General features: G+C 32.9%; 3 protein-coding genes across 3 annotated transcripts in view; 1 reads left to right on the forward strand and 2 right to left on the reverse strand.

Moving 5' to 3' along the window:
* The window catches only part of LOC108692534 (protein jagunal), a 1,962-nt gene extending 1,454 nt beyond the window's left edge, over window positions 1-508 (reverse strand). The window contains exon 1 of the mRNA XM_018200836.1: window positions 95-508. Within this exon, the coding sequence (XP_018056325.1) occupies window positions 95-186 (92 nt within the window). The 5' untranslated portion in view covers window positions 187-508. The remainder of the gene's footprint in view (window positions 1-94) is intronic.
* A 5,145-nt stretch (window positions 509-5,653) lies between these two features.
* On the reverse strand, window positions 5,654-15,025 carry LOC108692522 (myotubularin-related protein 10-B). The gene is made up of 12 exons (XM_018200817.1): window positions 14,910-15,025; window positions 12,753-12,893; window positions 9,452-9,703; window positions 9,128-9,322; window positions 8,872-9,027; window positions 8,544-8,668; window positions 8,242-8,394; window positions 7,821-8,125; window positions 7,583-7,729; window positions 7,248-7,420; window positions 6,978-7,148; window positions 5,654-6,879 (listed from the first exon to the last, which is right to left on the reverse strand). Exons 3-12 carry the CDS (start codon window positions 9,512-9,514, stop codon window positions 6,403-6,405), a joined length of 1,965 nt encoding a protein of 654 aa, XP_018056306.1. The 5' UTR covers window positions 9,515-9,703; window positions 12,753-12,893; window positions 14,910-15,025; the 3' UTR covers window positions 5,654-6,402.
* Window positions 15,026-17,353: 2,328 nt separating this feature from the next.
* Window positions 17,354-18,960, forward strand: part of LOC108692554 (proteasome activator complex subunit 4B-like) — a 15,610-nt gene continuing 14,003 nt past the window's right edge. The window contains exon 1 of the mRNA XM_018200862.1: window positions 17,354-17,754. Coding sequence (XP_018056351.1) covers window positions 17,510-17,754 — 245 coding nt within the window. The 5' untranslated portion in view covers window positions 17,354-17,509. The remainder of the gene's footprint in view (window positions 17,755-18,960) is intronic.

Genomic DNA, 18,960 nt, shown 5'->3' on the forward strand with positions numbered 1-18,960 from the left:
AAATAGGTACCAAACGTAAATTGATATTATTGTATTATTAGATGAATGAAAATAATGAAAAATTAATTTCTGCGTTTCTTTCGCGTTTTCTTACCTGACTTGATAATGTGTCGCAATTTTTTGTCGGTGATTATAATCGCTCCCATCCGTTCCCAGAGCCTGAGAAAGCGTAACTTTCGAAGCCATAATCGGTAAGGTTCAGTCTCTTCTTTAAATGAACACAAGATTCATTCGAGCGGAGAAGTTAAATCCAATTTATTCGCGGTGGTTCATCAATGAGTATTTAACTATTTTTAAACTTTACGCAGCCAGATGGGAAACGGAGTGGCCTCGTCAGGCTTTGGCAGGCCCCGTGATTCCGGAACAGTCCCGAGTATTTCAAAGTCTACCCAGGACGATATAACCCAGAATATCAAGAAGGTCCCAACCTACCCAAAACCTCCGAGAGCACGTTAAAGCGAACTGAGGTGGAAGGGATAACATGGTATGCTCAATTTGCAAGCATCTCTCTCCAAATTTCCGCCGTCTCTGTCTATAAATGTCACATAAGGGACTTCACATAATAAAAGGAACAAAGAACAGAGAATAAGAATTTCAACCTATCAGAAACTGTGTATTCCACAATACATGATTTCTGATAGGTTGAAATTCTTATTCTCTGTTCTCTGTTCCCTGTTCCTTTTATTGTACGGAGTCCCTAAGATTCAAAGGCTGCCAATTGCGACATAGGGCGATATTCATAATCTGTTTTTATTTTAAAACTGTCTTAAATAATGTTTTAAGATGCTAAGGCTGCAGTCAAAGTCTCATTACAAATGCTTTGAAGCATTTGGTTGATCAATTAGAAAAAAGAATTTTACAAACTGACCAATTAAAAATTACTTTAAAGCATTTGTAGTGAGACCGCGTTGATCCTACTTTAATGCAGTTTTCGAAGGTGTATTCCCTTTTTACTGGTAACCATCATAGATTGTGTTCCGATAGCTGTGTCGAAAATTTTCTTTTCAGTTACAAGATTAGTAGCGCTGTAACTAACATAGCTGTGTTCCGTAAGAGATCAGCTGACACTATAGTTTGCATTTGCTTTATTGGCTTATCCAGAAAGGAGATTATTTTTACTCTTATAATATATAGTTATTTTAAATAATGAAATTCTTCATTGTTGTATTTACAAATTATATTTTCAATAAAATTTTGAACTCTTGGCTTCTTTCTTTTCGGATGATTTTTGTTATCGTCATAAATAATATTTATTATTTTTTCTTCACTTTCAGAACTTTTATTTGAATTTGAAAGTAATTCATGAAATACAAATAAATCCATTTTTTAAATAACAAATTAGACAAGCCGATAAAGCAAATGCAAACCACGGTGTCAGCTGATCTCTTACGGAACACAACTATATTAGTTGCAGTGCTACTAACCTTGTAACTAAAAAAGAAAATTTTCGACACAGCTATCGGAACACAACCATAATGTCACAACACTGCCGCAGCCATTCCAAAATTACTGTGATATTGTCAGCATTATTGTAACGTCATATTTTGGAACGGCTTTGCAGTAGACTGGCAGTAGTATAAACAGACATGGACAAACGTACTAAATTGTCAATAAATTTTGAATAAAAATAGCAGCGATAGTTTTTTAAAAAAAGATAAACTAATTATGAGATCACCAATTCAAGTAGTTTGATCTAGTGTTAAAAACTATATGGACACAGTTAATGAATACATATTCAGAAATGGAATTTAAGAGTCATTTCCGGTAAAATGAATATATATCCATCTTCTGCAGTTAAATATAATGTATATTTTTTTATTTTCTGGATCAAATATTTCGATGTGTTGTGCTTCTTTAAGCGACGCCATATTGCACTGTAACCAGTGTAACCGCCTTACTTCGAAAGCTACAATAATCGCAATGGCAATATAGCTATCATATATGACGTTATTGAGGAACTAGACACTGTCGCAGCACGCTGCGTAGTAATAACAATTTTTCAATACTAGTGTATATCGGAGCACACCCCGGATTGACTTATAGGTTTCTGAGTACAAGAATCGTAACACTTACTTAGGCTTAAATTATAGACGTAAATAACGCACAAGCTTTCACGTATGACGTACAATCTATTGCCGTATCTCCAAGAGACGACAATACATCGTACGTCATACAACGTAAATCTCTTATGTCTGTTTTACAATAGGATCGCAAGTCGTAAGGCACAGATTTTTGCATAACGCATAGTGCAAGTGAATAAACTAATCAGAATCTTTCTTTTCATCCTATTTCATGGAAAAGAAGAATTTCGATTGCTTGATTCCCTTATGCATTTATACATTATGCGTTATGCAAGAGTCTGTACTGCAGCCAATAAGTGTAAGAAATTGGCCAGTTATAGTTAAGTGTGAGGAGAATAATCGGCTATGATTAATTTCTTACTATTACGACTAATTACGGCTTACTATTTACGACTCTATTGTAGAACAGCTTAAATAAGTGTTACAATTTTTGTGCCCTTAGACCCTATGAGACTGTATTAAGACAATCTTAAATGTAAGATTCGATACTACGAATACGGCCTGTTTCGCGTCGTATCTATAGAAAAAGAAATAAATAAAGATGCCTTTTCATGCTGATGCTCATTTTCGGCGTCAAAATAAGTTATGTAATAGAAATTGACGAATATCAAGCGTCAATTTTGATCATATGATTTATTTTGATGCTAAAAATGAGCATCGAGCGTCAGCATGAAAAAGCAGCCTTAGGTCGCTAACCAAGATTGGGTTTGATACATATTCTGGAAATTGGATATGTATGAATGCGTATTATATATAGAATATGTATCAAATTTGTATGATACCTTTTAACATAATCTCTGATTTGTTAATCTTATTGACTAAAAAACGTTTTTAGATTTTTGAAGTTTTAAAGTATATATTGCTGATTGGGAATAATTCCAAAAACTTTCCAGTTTTATTAAAAATGTAGTTTGCAAATAAAAAACGGAAAGGAAATAATATTGAAAATATAAGTATAGTATATACAATTATGTATATAATAATGAATTTGATATGTAATAATTTAGTAATTCGTTGTAATTTTTGCTATGATCGCGTGAATTTAATTTGAAAATACTTATAATCTGATATTATGCCTGATATTATAATTTTCTAATTAATTTCCAATATAATTACATGTCGTATTTCAAATTGTTGATATCGCAGTAAAATGTAAGGCTGTGGTCAATCGCTTCAAATGCTTTGAAGCGTTTGATGGACCAATTAGAAAAAAGAATTTTACGAACTGGCCAATTAAAAAACGTTTCAAGCGTTTGTAACATCGCATTATCATACCCTAAATTTGTTTTACCAGTCCAAAACATCTAAATAAAATCGGAATAAAAAAGGAGGTTATGTAACGTATAATACATAAACGTGTAATAATAAAGTGGTATCATACTTCAATATCATATGTAGAATATCAATGTGTAATATACTGGGTATGATACGTTCCCAACCCTGCCGCTAGTTCTCCTGTCGCGAGGATCAGAATCAACCGAGGCTTCAAAAATGATGGCGAAGCATACAGCGTCGAAATTTCTTTGGACATTTGACTCTCATCGCTACAAGAAAATTTTACGTCGTGATCTGACCGTATTGTCTCCGCATACTTTATGGAGGCAGGAGCCATAACTAAGAAGAAGAAGAAAGTCATAGGTCGGTATTCATAGTTAGGGTTTATATTCAAGATCGTTTTACGATCTTAAGAAATCATAAACCAATCAGAGGGCTGCATTAAGCGTCTTAAGACATTATTAATACATTACTTAAGACAGTCTTGAAATAAGAATCGATTGTGAATACCGGCGGTAGTGTGCAAGAGTGTGGAAGTGGGATAAGATATATATTCTTGAATATGCAGAGACATTTGATTGGTCAGAGCGCACGCGCATCAAGAAGGTTCTCAACTACTTCCTAGTCAATAGACAGTTTATGCATAATAATATATAATAATATATAAAACAATTAATACTAACAATATCTTATGCTATTATATATAATTATTGTTAATTTTATGTTACTAAATATTTTCAAAATGATAAAATAAAAATTGTAAGATGCTCATTTAATGTACAAATCTATTTGACATATGTTCTAGCTTTTTTCATTGAAGAATATATATATAAATTTCTTGTATTAACTTGTTTCTGACGGTAAGTTTAAATGAAACTTTATGAGAACAAACTTAAATATTTACTTTATAATTATAACGATTTTGAAATTGCTGTCTTACACAAGTGTCTCAATTTAAAAGAGAATAATTACAGAAGGTTATACCTTCAACTTGTAATGTAAAATTCTATAAATTTATAATTAAATATTATCGAAATGATACGGTAAAAGCCAATTTTTTCTAGATATTACTGATATTAACTTTTGTATTACATATATATGTATTTGTATTACATATATTATAGATTTTTCTTATATTTCAAATACGAGAATCTCTTTAATGTTTCTACATATATTTACATACATTGTGATGGATAAGAAGCAAGTATAAATTGATATAAATTATTGTATTAATATATATTATTGTCGATTTATAAACTTGACTCTTAGATTCTTTTCAAGTGTCGAATTATATTAATTTGGAAAATATATACATTAAGTTCCATACATTGATTATTGTAGGTTATGAGATACTCTTCGACAAATTTTTCATCCAATTATAAACTTTATTTATCAATTCATAACAACATAGATGTCTCCAAAGATCTCAAACTATACATGCAGACACCTATTTCTTTATTTTCATTCACATTGAGATTTATGTACAGATGTTATATTTCCTTTAATCCTATTCCAATTATAGTAATTACTATAGTAAGAATAGACCGAGTATGAGATTTGAAATGTGAAGACTAGGTAAAAAAGGACAGAAAATGGATGCTATCGCCATGGTAGAAGGGATAACATGGTGTTGCGATCATCTCTCTCTGAATTTCCGCCGTCTATGTCGATAAGAGACTAAGACTGCCAACTGTGTAACGCTAAACATGGGGGCGATATTCATAATCCATTTTTATTTTAAAACCGTCTTAAAGTCTATAATGTCTTAAGACGCTAATACAGTCCTCGGATTGACATCTTAAAATTGTACTTAAGATAATCTTAAATGCAAGAATCTTTGTTTAACATACTTTATGATAACATACATTTTCTCTTTGAAGGTGGAGATTCAGAGAGAGAATTTGCTTGCAAATTGCACACGCCACCATGCGTATAGCATTCCCTTTCTGATGAGGAAAGAGTGGGAGGAAGGGGGGAAGTAAGATGTGAAAAAAAGAAAGTAGAGAAACGGTTGTGGTGAGTGTGCTCGAGCAGAGAAAGAAAGCTACACACATGCTTTCTGTCCTTTTTTTACCTGATTTTCATGTCAAAGGAGAGGACAAGCTCAGTCTATTCTTATTATGTCTATAACCCAACAAACACCAAATAATAACATAACTATTAGTTATAATTCCCTCCCATTCAATAATATAACTGTTATGTTATACTATAGTTATGTATGAGTGGAAAATTATAATTACAATTGTGTTAAGTCGATTCTACATTAGTTGCAAATCGATCGTAAATTTGTTGCGACAGCCAATATGAAGTGTTGATTTCAAAATGCAAGCTTCAGATTGCAACTAATGTAGAACCGGCTTTATAGTTAGTATTTGTGAGATCGTGCGCGCGCGCGCGCGTGTGTGTGTGTGTGTGTGTGAAATTAATCCATTTTGCTAATGTTCGCCAATAGCGTTTATAAAATTCATCAAGATATAAATATCCCTATCGCTTTAAACCGATTGCAAGTTCCGCCAATCAATATGAAGCGTTGATTTCAAAATGCAAGCTTCAGTTTGGCTGTCGCAACAAACTTGCGATCGGCTTGCAACTAATGTAGAACCGGCTTTACATAGAAAAGAACTCGAGCTGCTCTCAATAATGCAACTAATTGATAATTAATGTAACTAATTTCTCACATATATTTTATAAAGCTCTTATTCTTCAATACAAATTTACATTGAGTTGGCTGAAAAACACGACCTGATGAGTCAAATATACCTATAATAGTTACGTTTACATCGTGCACTTAATCTACGACTTATGTGATAGATTTTTGTTTAATTTACAAGATAAACAAGGACACCTATTATGAAGACCTAAATACACGATATAAACGTAGCGAATTAATGTTCCTGGAAAATGCCCTTTCTTTTACAAATGCTTTGACAAGTTATATCTTTTAGAAAGATCTTTCGAAACAAATATCTTGTTTTATGCTAGAAGGAAAGGGAATGTAATCAGGTACGCATTTTGAATGCCGTAAAAACAGCGTGTTGAGATACTGTCAATCAATCGCAGTTATTACTGATTGCGCGTCTAATAAACTCTCACTTAGAAGGATTGAACTATTCATAATCGGCGCACTTACAGTATTCCCTGATCTATTGTTACTAAAGGGATAAAAGCTATCGATATTTGTATGAAGAGAACAGATACCGACCTTATCTATCGGTGAAATGCAGCTTTTGTTTATTCCATGTTGATTAATGTCGTTTTGAAGTAACCTAATGTAAAGTTCGATATGTCTTTGTCCGCCGTTACGAATTTCAAGTGTTGGTATCCAACGAAAATAGCATTGTGTCCAAAGCTCGAGACTAGAAACCGCATACAAAGGCTTTATAATTGTTTCGTTTTCCGTTTTTATCTTGTTGGTGAAACTACAGGGAATAAATAAAGGATTATAAAACAACAAGATATCTTGATCGTTGAATTGTTCTCGCCAGTCCCAAACGCTACGAAGTACAAGAGGTGTGTTGGGATCCTGAAAAATCCAAATTATGTAATGCTCGTAAGTTTATTAGCTACCGACCTCACATTTGGAGATCTTCTCAGAAGATGAGCTCAAATAAAATTTATTACCATAGCTGCCACTGCCCGATCTCTTTCACAGTTAAAGATAAAAGTATCAAAAATGGAAACATGTGCCGCGTCCCATAGTGTGGTCAAATACGTTTCCGTAAATTCAAATTCTGTTGGATATTGTTGACACAATTGCCACACACAGTCGAGGTATAAAAGAAACAATGGAGACTGTGTAAATTAAATCAAGATAATTTGCCATTGCTAGTATCCCAAGTTTTTTTTAAGTGTTTCTCAATGGTAAACCAAATTCTAATTTGCCATGCGTACCTTTTCTGAATTAGTTTTCACGATGTGGCCTAATCTATCACAAAACGGATGGCCACCAGCGACCCATTCCTTTTGTAATAACGATTGAAAGCCTATTATAGTACGAAAGTGATGATCCAGTAACAGTTGCGCTAAACTCGATATAACGCAGCACAAGTCTCTAGCAGCACCTTCTAAAAACGATTCTCGTTTATGACACAAGTTGACTTTAATAAACTCTCGATTCTTTTCCAATTCCACATGATAACGTCAATAAATAAAGTCGATTGCTTCTGTTAAAAAATTCCTTTATGTCCGTTACATTACGTCTGCAAGCAGATTATCTGAACAACTACCTTGTAAGATGACGGAAATTCCTAAATTAAGACGATCGCAAACTTCAACTGTTTTTTGTAAGCAATACGATATGTATTTAAGCCATTTTGTGTTTTCTAATAATGAATAAAAATTATTATCTTGAATCCAGAATTGTCTGATGTTTTCTGAAATAAATATATAGACATTTTCTTTTTTGCAATCTGCAGATCCACTTGCAAGTATCAGTATTAGTTATGGCATATGATAAAGATTTACCTGGTGTACACAAGTTAATAAATTTAGTGAAACTCGCTGCTATTAACTTTACATTAATTTCTTTATTTAATTCGATAACAACCGGTGGTATCTTTTGAGGATGGCTTTTACGAACATTTTCAAACATAATATTCTCCTGCATCCTCTCTGTAATTGTTGGTAATAATTCAGACATTTTTACTAATGCTGCACCATGGGAACTCGTCCAGGACCATACTGGTGGTCTATTACCTTGAAAATGTCTAGCTGCATCTGTCAACTGACTATCCGTCACAGACGCAGGTACCACTACATATTGCGATAAACTACAGAGATAATAACGGAATTAAAATTCGGTTTCAACAAATTCGTTTCAAATGCATACGTAATTACGTTAATTATAATGCAAACTATGTAAATGCTCATATAATGAGCAAGTTACCTGGGACAAAGTTGAAATTTGGCATTAACCATAGATAATCTCCAACCCTTTTTCGTCTCGTCGCTACACAACATTCTTTTCAATTCATTTTGCCAGTCTGAAATATCCCGAAATAGTTGTACATTTTTGTCAAGACTACTGTAGTAAGCCTCTCTGTAATTAGACATACAAAAATTCATTTTGAGCTCATATGAGCATGTGCTATGCACATATGTTGTAATTATATTATGAGAAGAGAGGATTTTTTTAATAGTGTTACTTTAATAACCATAATGTTCGTAATTCTTTGGTGTAATACTAACTTGTAATCGTAGGCAAATAACAGTTGGTGCCTACTAGGAAAAGCATGATGTAGTAGTGCAGTCAGAAGATTCTTACCATGTCCAATAGGTGAAAATTTGAAAGAAAACGACCATGTTCTTAGATTCTGCAATTCATAATGCAATACATAATTTTTTCTTCTTTGTAAATGTTTGTAGTTTATATACAACAAAATTAGTTGACTTCAAACAATCATTAGTTAGTGCTCTGCTAGAGAATCAACTTTCGACACTCATTCTACTATCAGAAAGAGTGTCATAATATCAATACAAGTTCGATCTTATGTATGTTATAAGATGGAAAACTTACTTTGCAAATAATAAATATCCCTTTTACTTTCGATGGTACCGTATTACCAGGAACTAACTTCCTTTTTTTATCTCCTATCATAATATAAATTTCATCGATATTTGTCAAACACGTATCCGTATATCCATACAAATGATTCTGTTGACGAGTAACATTCTGTAACACAGATTCTTGGATATCATGTCTAAATATCGGTTCACGCTTTGATAATCAAACCAATGATTGCAAAGTTACATATTGTTTCGTGTATATATACCTCTCCATTTGAATCACCACTGGTAACAAAGGTAAGTTTAAAATTGGTAACTGACAAAATACCAGATATGCCTTGTTTTAGATCACTAACGGGTAAAAACATAAGAACACTTTGCGCCTCGGCAATAAGAACTTCTCCTGGCAATAATTTTATGCTATTTTCAACTAATGAATTACGTCGGCTGGAACTAAAGGTCTACAAAAGGGTTATGTATTTGAATATTCAGATGCTTCTCCAATTTCATTAATTGAAAGCTTATATAACAATGCCGAGATAATTAAAAGCGAGAATGTTTATACAAATTTAAATACAGTTGACAATTACCTGTAACTCGTGCTCCTCTAATCCTACGTAACTAATAAAGTTGTTGCTACTTTTGTTTTCCATAATATTCGATCTCGAGATCAATCTCAAGAAAATCAAAATTTGCAGGTTTAATATGGTTCCTGCAAAGTACTGACAAGCGCCTAAGTGATATAACGCTTCATTTAATTTTCTTCTCGCATAATTGAATCCAAAATCCAGTTGACACTTGACAACTTTTTCAGGATACGATTACGATATCGTTCGTGGAAGCTAGAAATTTAAACTCCATTTAGTACAGGTCGTGGTGGAAGCACAGTATATACAGTAGCGCGACACTCTCTGTCGGCACCTTTGATGTTGGCCAAAATGGAGTGCGCATGCGTGAAATAAGTAAATTACCTAGTATTGCCACGGTTATCACCTAAACTTCTTTCTCTTTTCATACTTTTTTCACTCTGTCAAAATTCCTCGCAAAACTCACTAGATTTATTCGATCGTAATCCAATGAATTCGATCAAAGTGAGTAAGTGCTATGGTAGGAATATATTAGAGCATGAGACGCGAATAAACCTAATATTGCGATGAAATAATTTACTTTATGAAAATTAATAAAAATAAATTGTATATTGAAAAATAAAGAAATAATATATAAAAAAATTAGGAAAAGTATTAAATTAACTTAAAAATATATATTTGTATAAAAAAATATTAATTATATATAGTAATTAATAAAAAATATATCTATATATAAAAATATTATGAGAAAAGTGATATAAAAGAAATTTATATACATGTATGTACAAAAAATAAGTTTAAAATACAATAAATACAATAAATAAAATACAATAAATAAAAAGAAATCTTTCTTGCTCGGTTTTCTATGTTACTCTTATTCACTTTTTCAAAAAAATTAGACCTCTTGAGGTTTCTCACACAACATTTTATCAAATGGACAATACACGTATTACTTCCCTCTAAATTTCTTTGAACCATGTATGCTTGAAAAACAAAGTTATTTAGTGGAATATTGAAACGCTCATTTAAATAGAGAGAGAGAGAGAGAGAGAGAGAGAGAGAGAGAGAGAGAGAGAAAGAAAGAGAGAGAGAGAGAGAACAATAAAAGGAAGAAAACGGGAGCTAATTTAATTTATATTTACTTATTTAAGTGCGCATTTAAGAGCGCATGCGCACTCCATTTTAGCTAATATTATATAAGACGTTCAGCAGTGTAAATCTGAGATGCGAGCTAGCAGATGGAGCTTGATCACGTGATCTTCACGCAATCAGAGTGTCAAAAATTAATTCCAAACACTACAGAGCTATAAATTGTCCTTTAAAGTTAGATTATAAAATGAAATTATTTATTTTTATGAATAAATAAAAAATATCCTATTAATTGAAAATTTCTTTCGCTTTAGAAACTGATAATAATTTTTATACTAAAAATAGATCGTTACACAATGTAATGTGAATGTAGCAGATTCATATACAAGGTGTGTTTTCGTAAAAAAAAATACTACTTTACTTAAATACCTGCAATTTATAAATTATATCACTTGATATATATTTGTTAGAGTCTTTAATATATTAATAGTTTGATTTTATATGTGCAATATAAGCTTTGATCTAAAAATTAACTAGCAAATTCTATGTTTTTAAATACATAACTTCAAATTCATAAAGGGAAAAGAATTAAAAACTTACTTTCTTCGTTAAATATTGTACATAGTATACTCCATCAATTTCTATTTGATTTCTTTTTGATAGCATTTGTTTGAGCATTTGTAAATTCAGACATTATAACAGTTCAAATACACTATTTGTAAAATAGAAATATTAAAAGAGATGAATGTACGTTGTATTAACGAATCAATTAGAAACATTATTATAAATATACAGGTTATAAATTTAATTTAAACGCGAAATTTGCATCAGCTCTGCGAGCTCTGTCTTTTGCCCGTATTCAAAGTCAGAGTTAAAGCTTCCTTAAATTTATTTTTAGATGCTCAGCCAATAAAATAATTCGTAGAGTATCTAAAGATAAATTAAGGAAGCTTTAAATATAAGGCCTGACTATGAATACGTGTATTTGAATCCGGAATGAATCGAGCAGCTCGATTGGCTCTAGAAATGTTAATACCGAATGCAGATAAGGGCTGTGGTCAAAGTTTCGCTACTAACGCTTTGAATCATTTGATGGATCAATTAGAAGAAAGAATTTTACAAATTGAAAAACGCTTCAAAATGTTTACACCATCGCGTTGACCGCACCCAAGATGACAGAAAGATGCGAGTAGTCAAACGAATTTCGAGGTAAAAGAGCAAACGGACACCTCCGATTTGCAATGCCGAACGCATCTATAAAATCAAGAGAATTGCGCTACTATATGTACTGTGGTAGATGGGATTGACATGGTGTGCTCAGAGTATCAATTATGAAACTTTTTTCTTAGGATGAAAAATGAAAAATGAAAATTTTTACCATTGAAATTAATGGAGAAATTTTTTACTTTTCACTTTCCATCCTAGGAATAAAGTTTTATGATTGATACTCAGTTGCCAGAGAGAATCAAAGGAAAGTGGAGCGAATTCGGAAGCCGCCATCTTTAGTGCATCGTTAAAATGAATAGGAGATATTGGCTCCTGCACACAAAACGTGACAACGCGGTGAAAGTTGGCGCGATAGCCAATCAACGTCTCACTTGCTCGGAAGTAAAGCCAGCGGCACAAGATGCTTATTTTCCTGCTGGATTGCTAGCTGGATTAGAATCTTGCCATATTGGTTGCAATGCTGTCAGTACCAGTATGGCAGTCAATATGGTAGCAAGATTTTAATCGGCTAGCAATCCAGCAGAAAAAGCATCGTGTGCCGCAAGTTTAATAGATATATAATTTCCACCGCGCGACAAAAGTTGAATTTAATTCAACATTTGCCGCGCGGTGAAAGTAATATTACATCATTTCTAGAAGTTTTGCATGGTGAAATTAACTTAGTGAGCTATATCTCCTTATTCTTATTTAACATTGGATGAACAACAAGGATAAAACGGTACACAGAAGCATTCGATGTTTGTGAATGCAGCCCTAGTATTGTGTGTACAGTCACAGAAAGACTGCAATACTTTTTTTTTCGATGTGTTTTGGAATGCAATTTGCTTACCAAGCAATTTGTTCTAATTCGTGGACCCACAAATAAGAATACTCACCAATCGCTTGGTGAGTAGATATAAATGGCGGAACCAATTATAGAAAAGAATCACTATCCGTTCCATTCTTTCTTGATTTTCACTGAATTTAGCCCAACAACATATATACATACCTAGACCAAGCATTCTGTTCATATCCGGCTTGAAACTGGAAATTGAGTTTAGGTAGACCCATATTATTTCATTTTATTTTGCAGTGTATTATTTTCAATTAACCTTTTTGCACCGTTTATTTACACTTTCTGCGACTAATGCTGCCAAGAACACATAATCTTTCTCATATATGTTATTGATTCCGTTGATTCAAAGTACAATACGAAAAGAGAAACACAAAAATGATGAAAATGTGTATTTGTGAATAATATATGAGTACATTTTTATTAAGATTCGAAATGATAGGAATATTCTAAATTCTAAGTAATTATCTGAAATGGTTGTCCAAATTGTAACTGCACTAACAGTTGCCATATAATCACAAATTTCTATCGTTTTAAGTTTTCCATATTAATTTTCGAGCTGAGCAAATAAAAGACACTAGACCATTTTGTGTAAAATATAGGCTGTATTCCACTTAACGCTCGCAACTCTCGCGAGTATCATTTGTTCTTGGTTAACATTTGATAACGACAAGGATGAAATGATTTCACGAGCATTAAATGGAAGCACAGTGTTAAGCTAGTCACGCACATTTTCCATAACAGTAACCATAAACGTAACATAACGTTGCTCGATTCAGTCGTCCGTAACCGTAACTATAACAATCAAGCAACGCGATTGGTCGAAAACCTTAAGCTCATGGCACATACAAAAACGAAAGGCCGTAAGACGTAAAGTAAGGAAATCGTAAGATTGGATTTGCTACTGGCCTTATGGTCTCTACCGTGATTAGGCAATTCCCTTACTGTTTACATCTTATGGCCTTACGTTTTTGTATATGCCATAGGCTTTACTGTTATTATTATGGAAAATGTGTGATTAAGCTACTGTGTAGCTTTACTCTGGCCTAATTTCCACCGAAGGTTTAATCCGGATCAGAATGTAAAAAACCAACCAATTACAGTCGAGCATTCTCCTGTCATTCGATTGTAACAGGGGAATATTCGATTATACTTGGTTGCTTCTTATATTTTGATTTGAATTATGCTCTTGAAACTAGGCCACAGTGTCACCGTTATTGGGGGGGGGAGGAGGAATATCCATTGGATGCTTTTTTTCGTCAATTTGATAGCCGCTACGCATCGGATCTGCTGGTTGCGCAGTTAATTTAAGAACACGAAGTTCTGCTCGTATATTCTCAAAACGTGCAAGATTTAAAATTAAAGAAAAATCGTATAAATGATCAAATAGATACTATAATTGATGTGCTTATAATTTAATGTTTTATCGATTGTAATTGAGAATTTAGTCAACAAATATATAAATCTTACAATCACGCAGATCCAAAACGGCTGCGCAGCTAATTTCAATCATCTGCATATCCACTGTCTATCTATTACCAAAAGACCGAAAATCTGCATTGTAATTGACTGCGCAGTCGTGTTAAAAGAATGAATTATTGCAGGAACTGCATCCGATACCTAAGAGGCTCTGTACAATAAAAGGAACTGGGAATAGACAATAGAGAATAAGAATTTCAACTTATCAAAAATCATGTATTGTGGAATACATTTCTGATAAGTTGAAATTCTTATTCTCTGTTCTCTATTTCCTGTTCCTTTTATCCCTAAAAGAAGAACGCATTCGCTGTATCTTCGACATATCATCCTTGTTTAACGTTCCGTAAAAATACATTCACACAAGTAGCCGCATAAACATATGCATAAAGAAAATTATCCAATCACATTTTACGTCTTTATAATACGATTGAATAACTTTCTTTATACATACGTTTATGCGACTATTGCTGGATTCATACTGGATCCGATGTATCGATGATACGAAGCAAAATCCTGTTTTCTGATTGGTTGCAGAGAACATCGTACGATGTTTCAGATCACACATGTCGGATCCAGTGTGAATCGGATCCAGCATATGCAAGTTTTTGTGGATATACTCTAAATAGCAAGAATGACATCCATGGGGAGTACCCACGGGGAGGTAGGAAGCAGTCCAGGAAGTCGATTGTGTATCTTGAAGTGAGATGAGAATGTCAAACGTGAGCAAATTCAAATTAGTTATTAATCAATTGAATTATGAATGTTCTAGTGAATTTGCTCACTTATAATTTTCACTTCATTTCGAGATACACAATTGACCCCCTGAATGGATACTTTTCAAAAATAGAGGACTCTTCTTTGAGGATCTCTAGACTTATTGATGAAGCTAAAGAATTTTAAAATAAGCAATTTCACTTGGATGGCGCTTTCTCGTAAGATAGCTTATAGCGTTTTCCACTGGGACACTGTTACGCACGAAGTACAATTGTGTTGTTCCACTGTGAAAACTAGAGCCTTATAGCATTTTTCTCTTGAGATACACTGGATGTTTGTTCACGTCGTATGCTCTAACATGCTCTAAAATGCTCCTACCATTTACTCTCTAACGCGCTCGTTGAAGCGAGTAGGAGCTATAGCAGGAGCACATTGGAACAAATCTCTTGAGTATAACCTCGCACTATTGCGTATCAGTGCTGCACTACACAAATATACATACACCATGGTGTACACTATTTCATGCTATCGTGTTAATTTTGCTGCCGATTGACTTCCATTTTCAAATTTTTAATGTCACTGGCTCTACACCGTCTCTTTAAGATCGTATAAGAAAACCCCATTTGTGTATAAAATTTGCACTACTGTAGCTACTATAGCCACATTACACTGAATGAGTTTGCCTATTATCAGACAAGGATACATGCTACACTGTCTGAGTGTTGACTGGTAGACGATAGTGCAGCTAAGAGAAAAGTTATTATAGCGTTTTCTCTTGGGATATATTGGGTGCAGCCTCATACCGCACTAGAGCACTAAAAACGTAGGTATTCACGTTGACCATTTTTATTCTTTTTCTCACTCCTTGCTCTGCCAGCATTCATCACTGAGCTATAACGGGTTATGGTCATTATAAGTTATGATTTGTATTTGCTGCTTGAAATTTTGCTCCTTTCGTTCTTTTTTCTCTCAAAATCAGTTAAATATCGTAATATTAGTGCAGGATCTGAAGAGTGTCTGACGGTTCTTCAGGTTATTTCTAGATAAGGTGCCAAATATGTATGACAATTTGAAGAAAAGAATTAAAATTTCTCATCTGCAAAGAAATGTAGTGAGTTTATTCAACAAGTCATGTATTTATTTTATAACAATACAGCAAGTTGTTGGCGAATATTATCCGCAGGAAATTTAAATAATCGAATACTTTTTTCTGATCTATTGATACAGTTTACCGCAATGCAATAAGGCATTTTATAAATTTTTTTGCCTTCGTTAATATATAATATTTCAGTTTTTTTATCTTTCTTTTCATCTCTTAGTTTTATGGTAAAATTTCGAAGTGCGGAAATATATAAATATTATAGGATTTCCAACAGCTTAGAAATTATAATCTATAACAACCATAACCTATAATCTTCTCATCTCAGCGGCAGAGTGGGAACAGAGCAAAGAGTGGAAAAAGGAGTAAAAATGCGGATATGCGAATATATAATACTCATGTTTATAGTGCCTTAATCACACCAGATGCGTGTAAACGTTATACTCAGCTATACTACATTAGAGTGGTGTACACTACATTATTATTGCGCTAATACTGTTCTCACTTGATTTTCAATTTCAAATTTTAAATGTCACTGACTCTATACCATCTGTTTGAGACAGTGTAGCAAAATCCCACTTTATGCATGAAATTTGCACCGTAACAACGATAACATCAGTTATGGAAACACTCTACACTGCCTGAGTGGGCGATAGTGCAGCCAATAGAAAACGCTATAAGACTTAGTAGTTCAGTATTTAATGTTCCATTGATAAAACTGGTGCAATAAACTTGCACTGAGTTCAACTTTTGCTCCACTGCCTTTGAAGTCAGTGGAGACTAGTGCAACTTGAAATTGAGAGTTGTGTTCATGCTAAGATGATATGTTATAATATGTTATTACATTATTGTAATCAATGTTATAACAATGACATTGTTTAGTTTCAATGTTTCTAATAATTGCTACGCAATGACATTTTGACGTTTAAGAGTACAGTCAACGCGATACTACAAAAGCTTTACAACAATTTTTTATTGGTCACTTTGTAAAATTTTTTTTTCTAATTGGTCAACCAAGCTTTAAAGCATTTGTAGTGAGACTTTGACCGCAGCCTAAAACTCTTGAAATGTAAAAATTTAATTTTAAAAAATGTTTTAAATAAATTAATAAATCAGAATATTATAAAATAAGTAATTTAAGTTTGAACATAGTTATATATATATTTTTTTAGGGATATTATAAAATAAGTAATAAGAATATTATAAAATAAGTAATTTAAGTTTGAACATAGTTATATATATATTTTTTTAGGAATGTTATAAAATGTTATAAAATGTGTGTAGGAATGTCAATAAAATAGATGTCTAATGATATGTTTCATTGAACCGCACTAAACCTGCACTGTTCCTGCACTATTCCTGCACTAGTGCAGTTTTTATCTAAATCTAACACGGCGCTAGTGCTGCACCAGTTTTCTCAGTGGAGAACGCTATTAGTTCAAATTATTTAAATGCTAAACATGGCTTCCAGAACGCAAACATGACTTGTTGAAAATGAATAAGAATAAGCAAGTTGTCATTGATTTAACTGCGTGCAAGTTATTATTACGCATTATTCTTCATCGAACGTGGCTTTAGTTAATCAGTTCTAGCTATTGACTGTTAAATACGTGACGAGATTATGATGAACGAGTGCGATCGTGATGCGGAGAACGATTCAACGATGCTGTCTTTGTCATTCAAGACGGATTTTGCGGAATTTCGTCCGCAAAAGGAGCTAGTGTACAATAAATTGTTGCCCTATGCGAATGAGCTTGATGTAGAGTCACGTATATGGCTCGCTGAGATCAAAGGAAATTTGGGACGCGCGGTCATGTTACGTGAGCTAACACCAGGATGCGTTTTTTGGTCGAACAGATTGAATTTGTAAGCCATGAGATTTTGCTTTTAAAGCATAGAAATACTTTGTACAGTGTACGAATGCCGTTTTCCTTTTAAAAGACGCAATCGTTCTATCCTTAGTATCCAATAATAACAAAGTTTGAATGACATTTATATCAATTGTGTTTTCTAATAGAAAAGCAGCTCAAGTATTAAGCCTAATCTATAATGTGCTCTTCGTTTCCTGTTTCTTGTCTTTTATTACTTTTTACTACTTTTCATTTACTTTTCACTCTACTTTTTTTCCTCTTATCCAGTTTTTCGTTTTCTATTGTCTGAGATAAAAGTTGACAAACTTTGGAATAGACAAGAAACATGCAAAGAGGAACGCGATTGTTGGTAACATGATCGCAAAGAAGAAAGAAAGCATAAAATAAAAAGCAAGTAACAGGAAACAAAGAACTCATTGTAAGTTAGGCTGTAGCAGCTGTGCACAGTCAAAGGAATAGAGAATGAGGATTTATGTCCGTATTCATAGTCACCTTGTACTTAAGACTTCCTTAAATTTATCTTTAGATACTCAGCAGCTAATGAAATAATTCGTAGAATATCTAAAGATAAATTTAAGGAAGCCTTAAATATAAGGCCTGATTATGAATACAAATATTAAACTCTATCTTGTCTTAAATGTGTTGTACATTACATTATATCTAATAAATTGAAATTCTTATTTTCTGTGTACAGCCCTTCAAAAAAAGAAAAAATTCCAAATTTTTAGTGGGAATTCATTTCAATGAGTAGATAGTCAGTAATCGGAAGTCTTAACTAGTCCCTTAGGTCCGATTTTATAATATACCTACCTATTACCTAAAAATTAAAGATAACCAAGAAATTCACAAATGAATTTCATTAATGAATCTGTAACCTTTAATCTTATTAATCATATATTGTGAAAATGGGCCTAGTCATATAAGATTTGGCTATTGATCAACTACATTGATTAAGACTTAGAACCACTTAGGACTCTTGATTATCAATTCATTGTAGAAGAACCCTGATAGGACTTAAGGCAGATAATACTCGTAGATTGACCCATGAAGTTCTAAGTGATCCCTATACTTTTGTTTTTATATCCTTATAACATTGGATCTTAATCAAAATTTTTTAATTACAATTGATATTCAGGATTTGAAAGAGTCAGTTAAAAAAATTTGACTGGAATGACAAAAACTTTACAAATATATATATATA

This window comes from Atta colombica, unplaced genomic scaffold (genome assembly GCF_001594045.1).
Source record: "Atta colombica isolate Treedump-2 unplaced genomic scaffold, Acol1.0 scaffold76, whole genome shotgun sequence".
NCBI lineage: Eukaryota > Metazoa > Arthropoda > Insecta > Hymenoptera > Formicidae > Atta > Atta colombica.

Coding starts and splice junctions, on each gene's coding strand:
- LOC108692522 (XM_018200817.1), bottom strand. CDS start 9,514: ATGGAAAACAAAAGTAGCAACAACTTTATTAGTTACGTAGGATTAGAG. Junction 9,028..9,127: donor GTGGTGATTCAAATGGAGAG/GTATATATACAC, acceptor TCTGTGTTACAG/AATGTTACTCGTCAACAGAA. Junction 7,421..7,582: donor AATTTCCGTCATCTTACAAG/GTAGTTGTTCAG, acceptor AATCGTTTTTAG/AAGGTGCTGCTAGAGACTTG.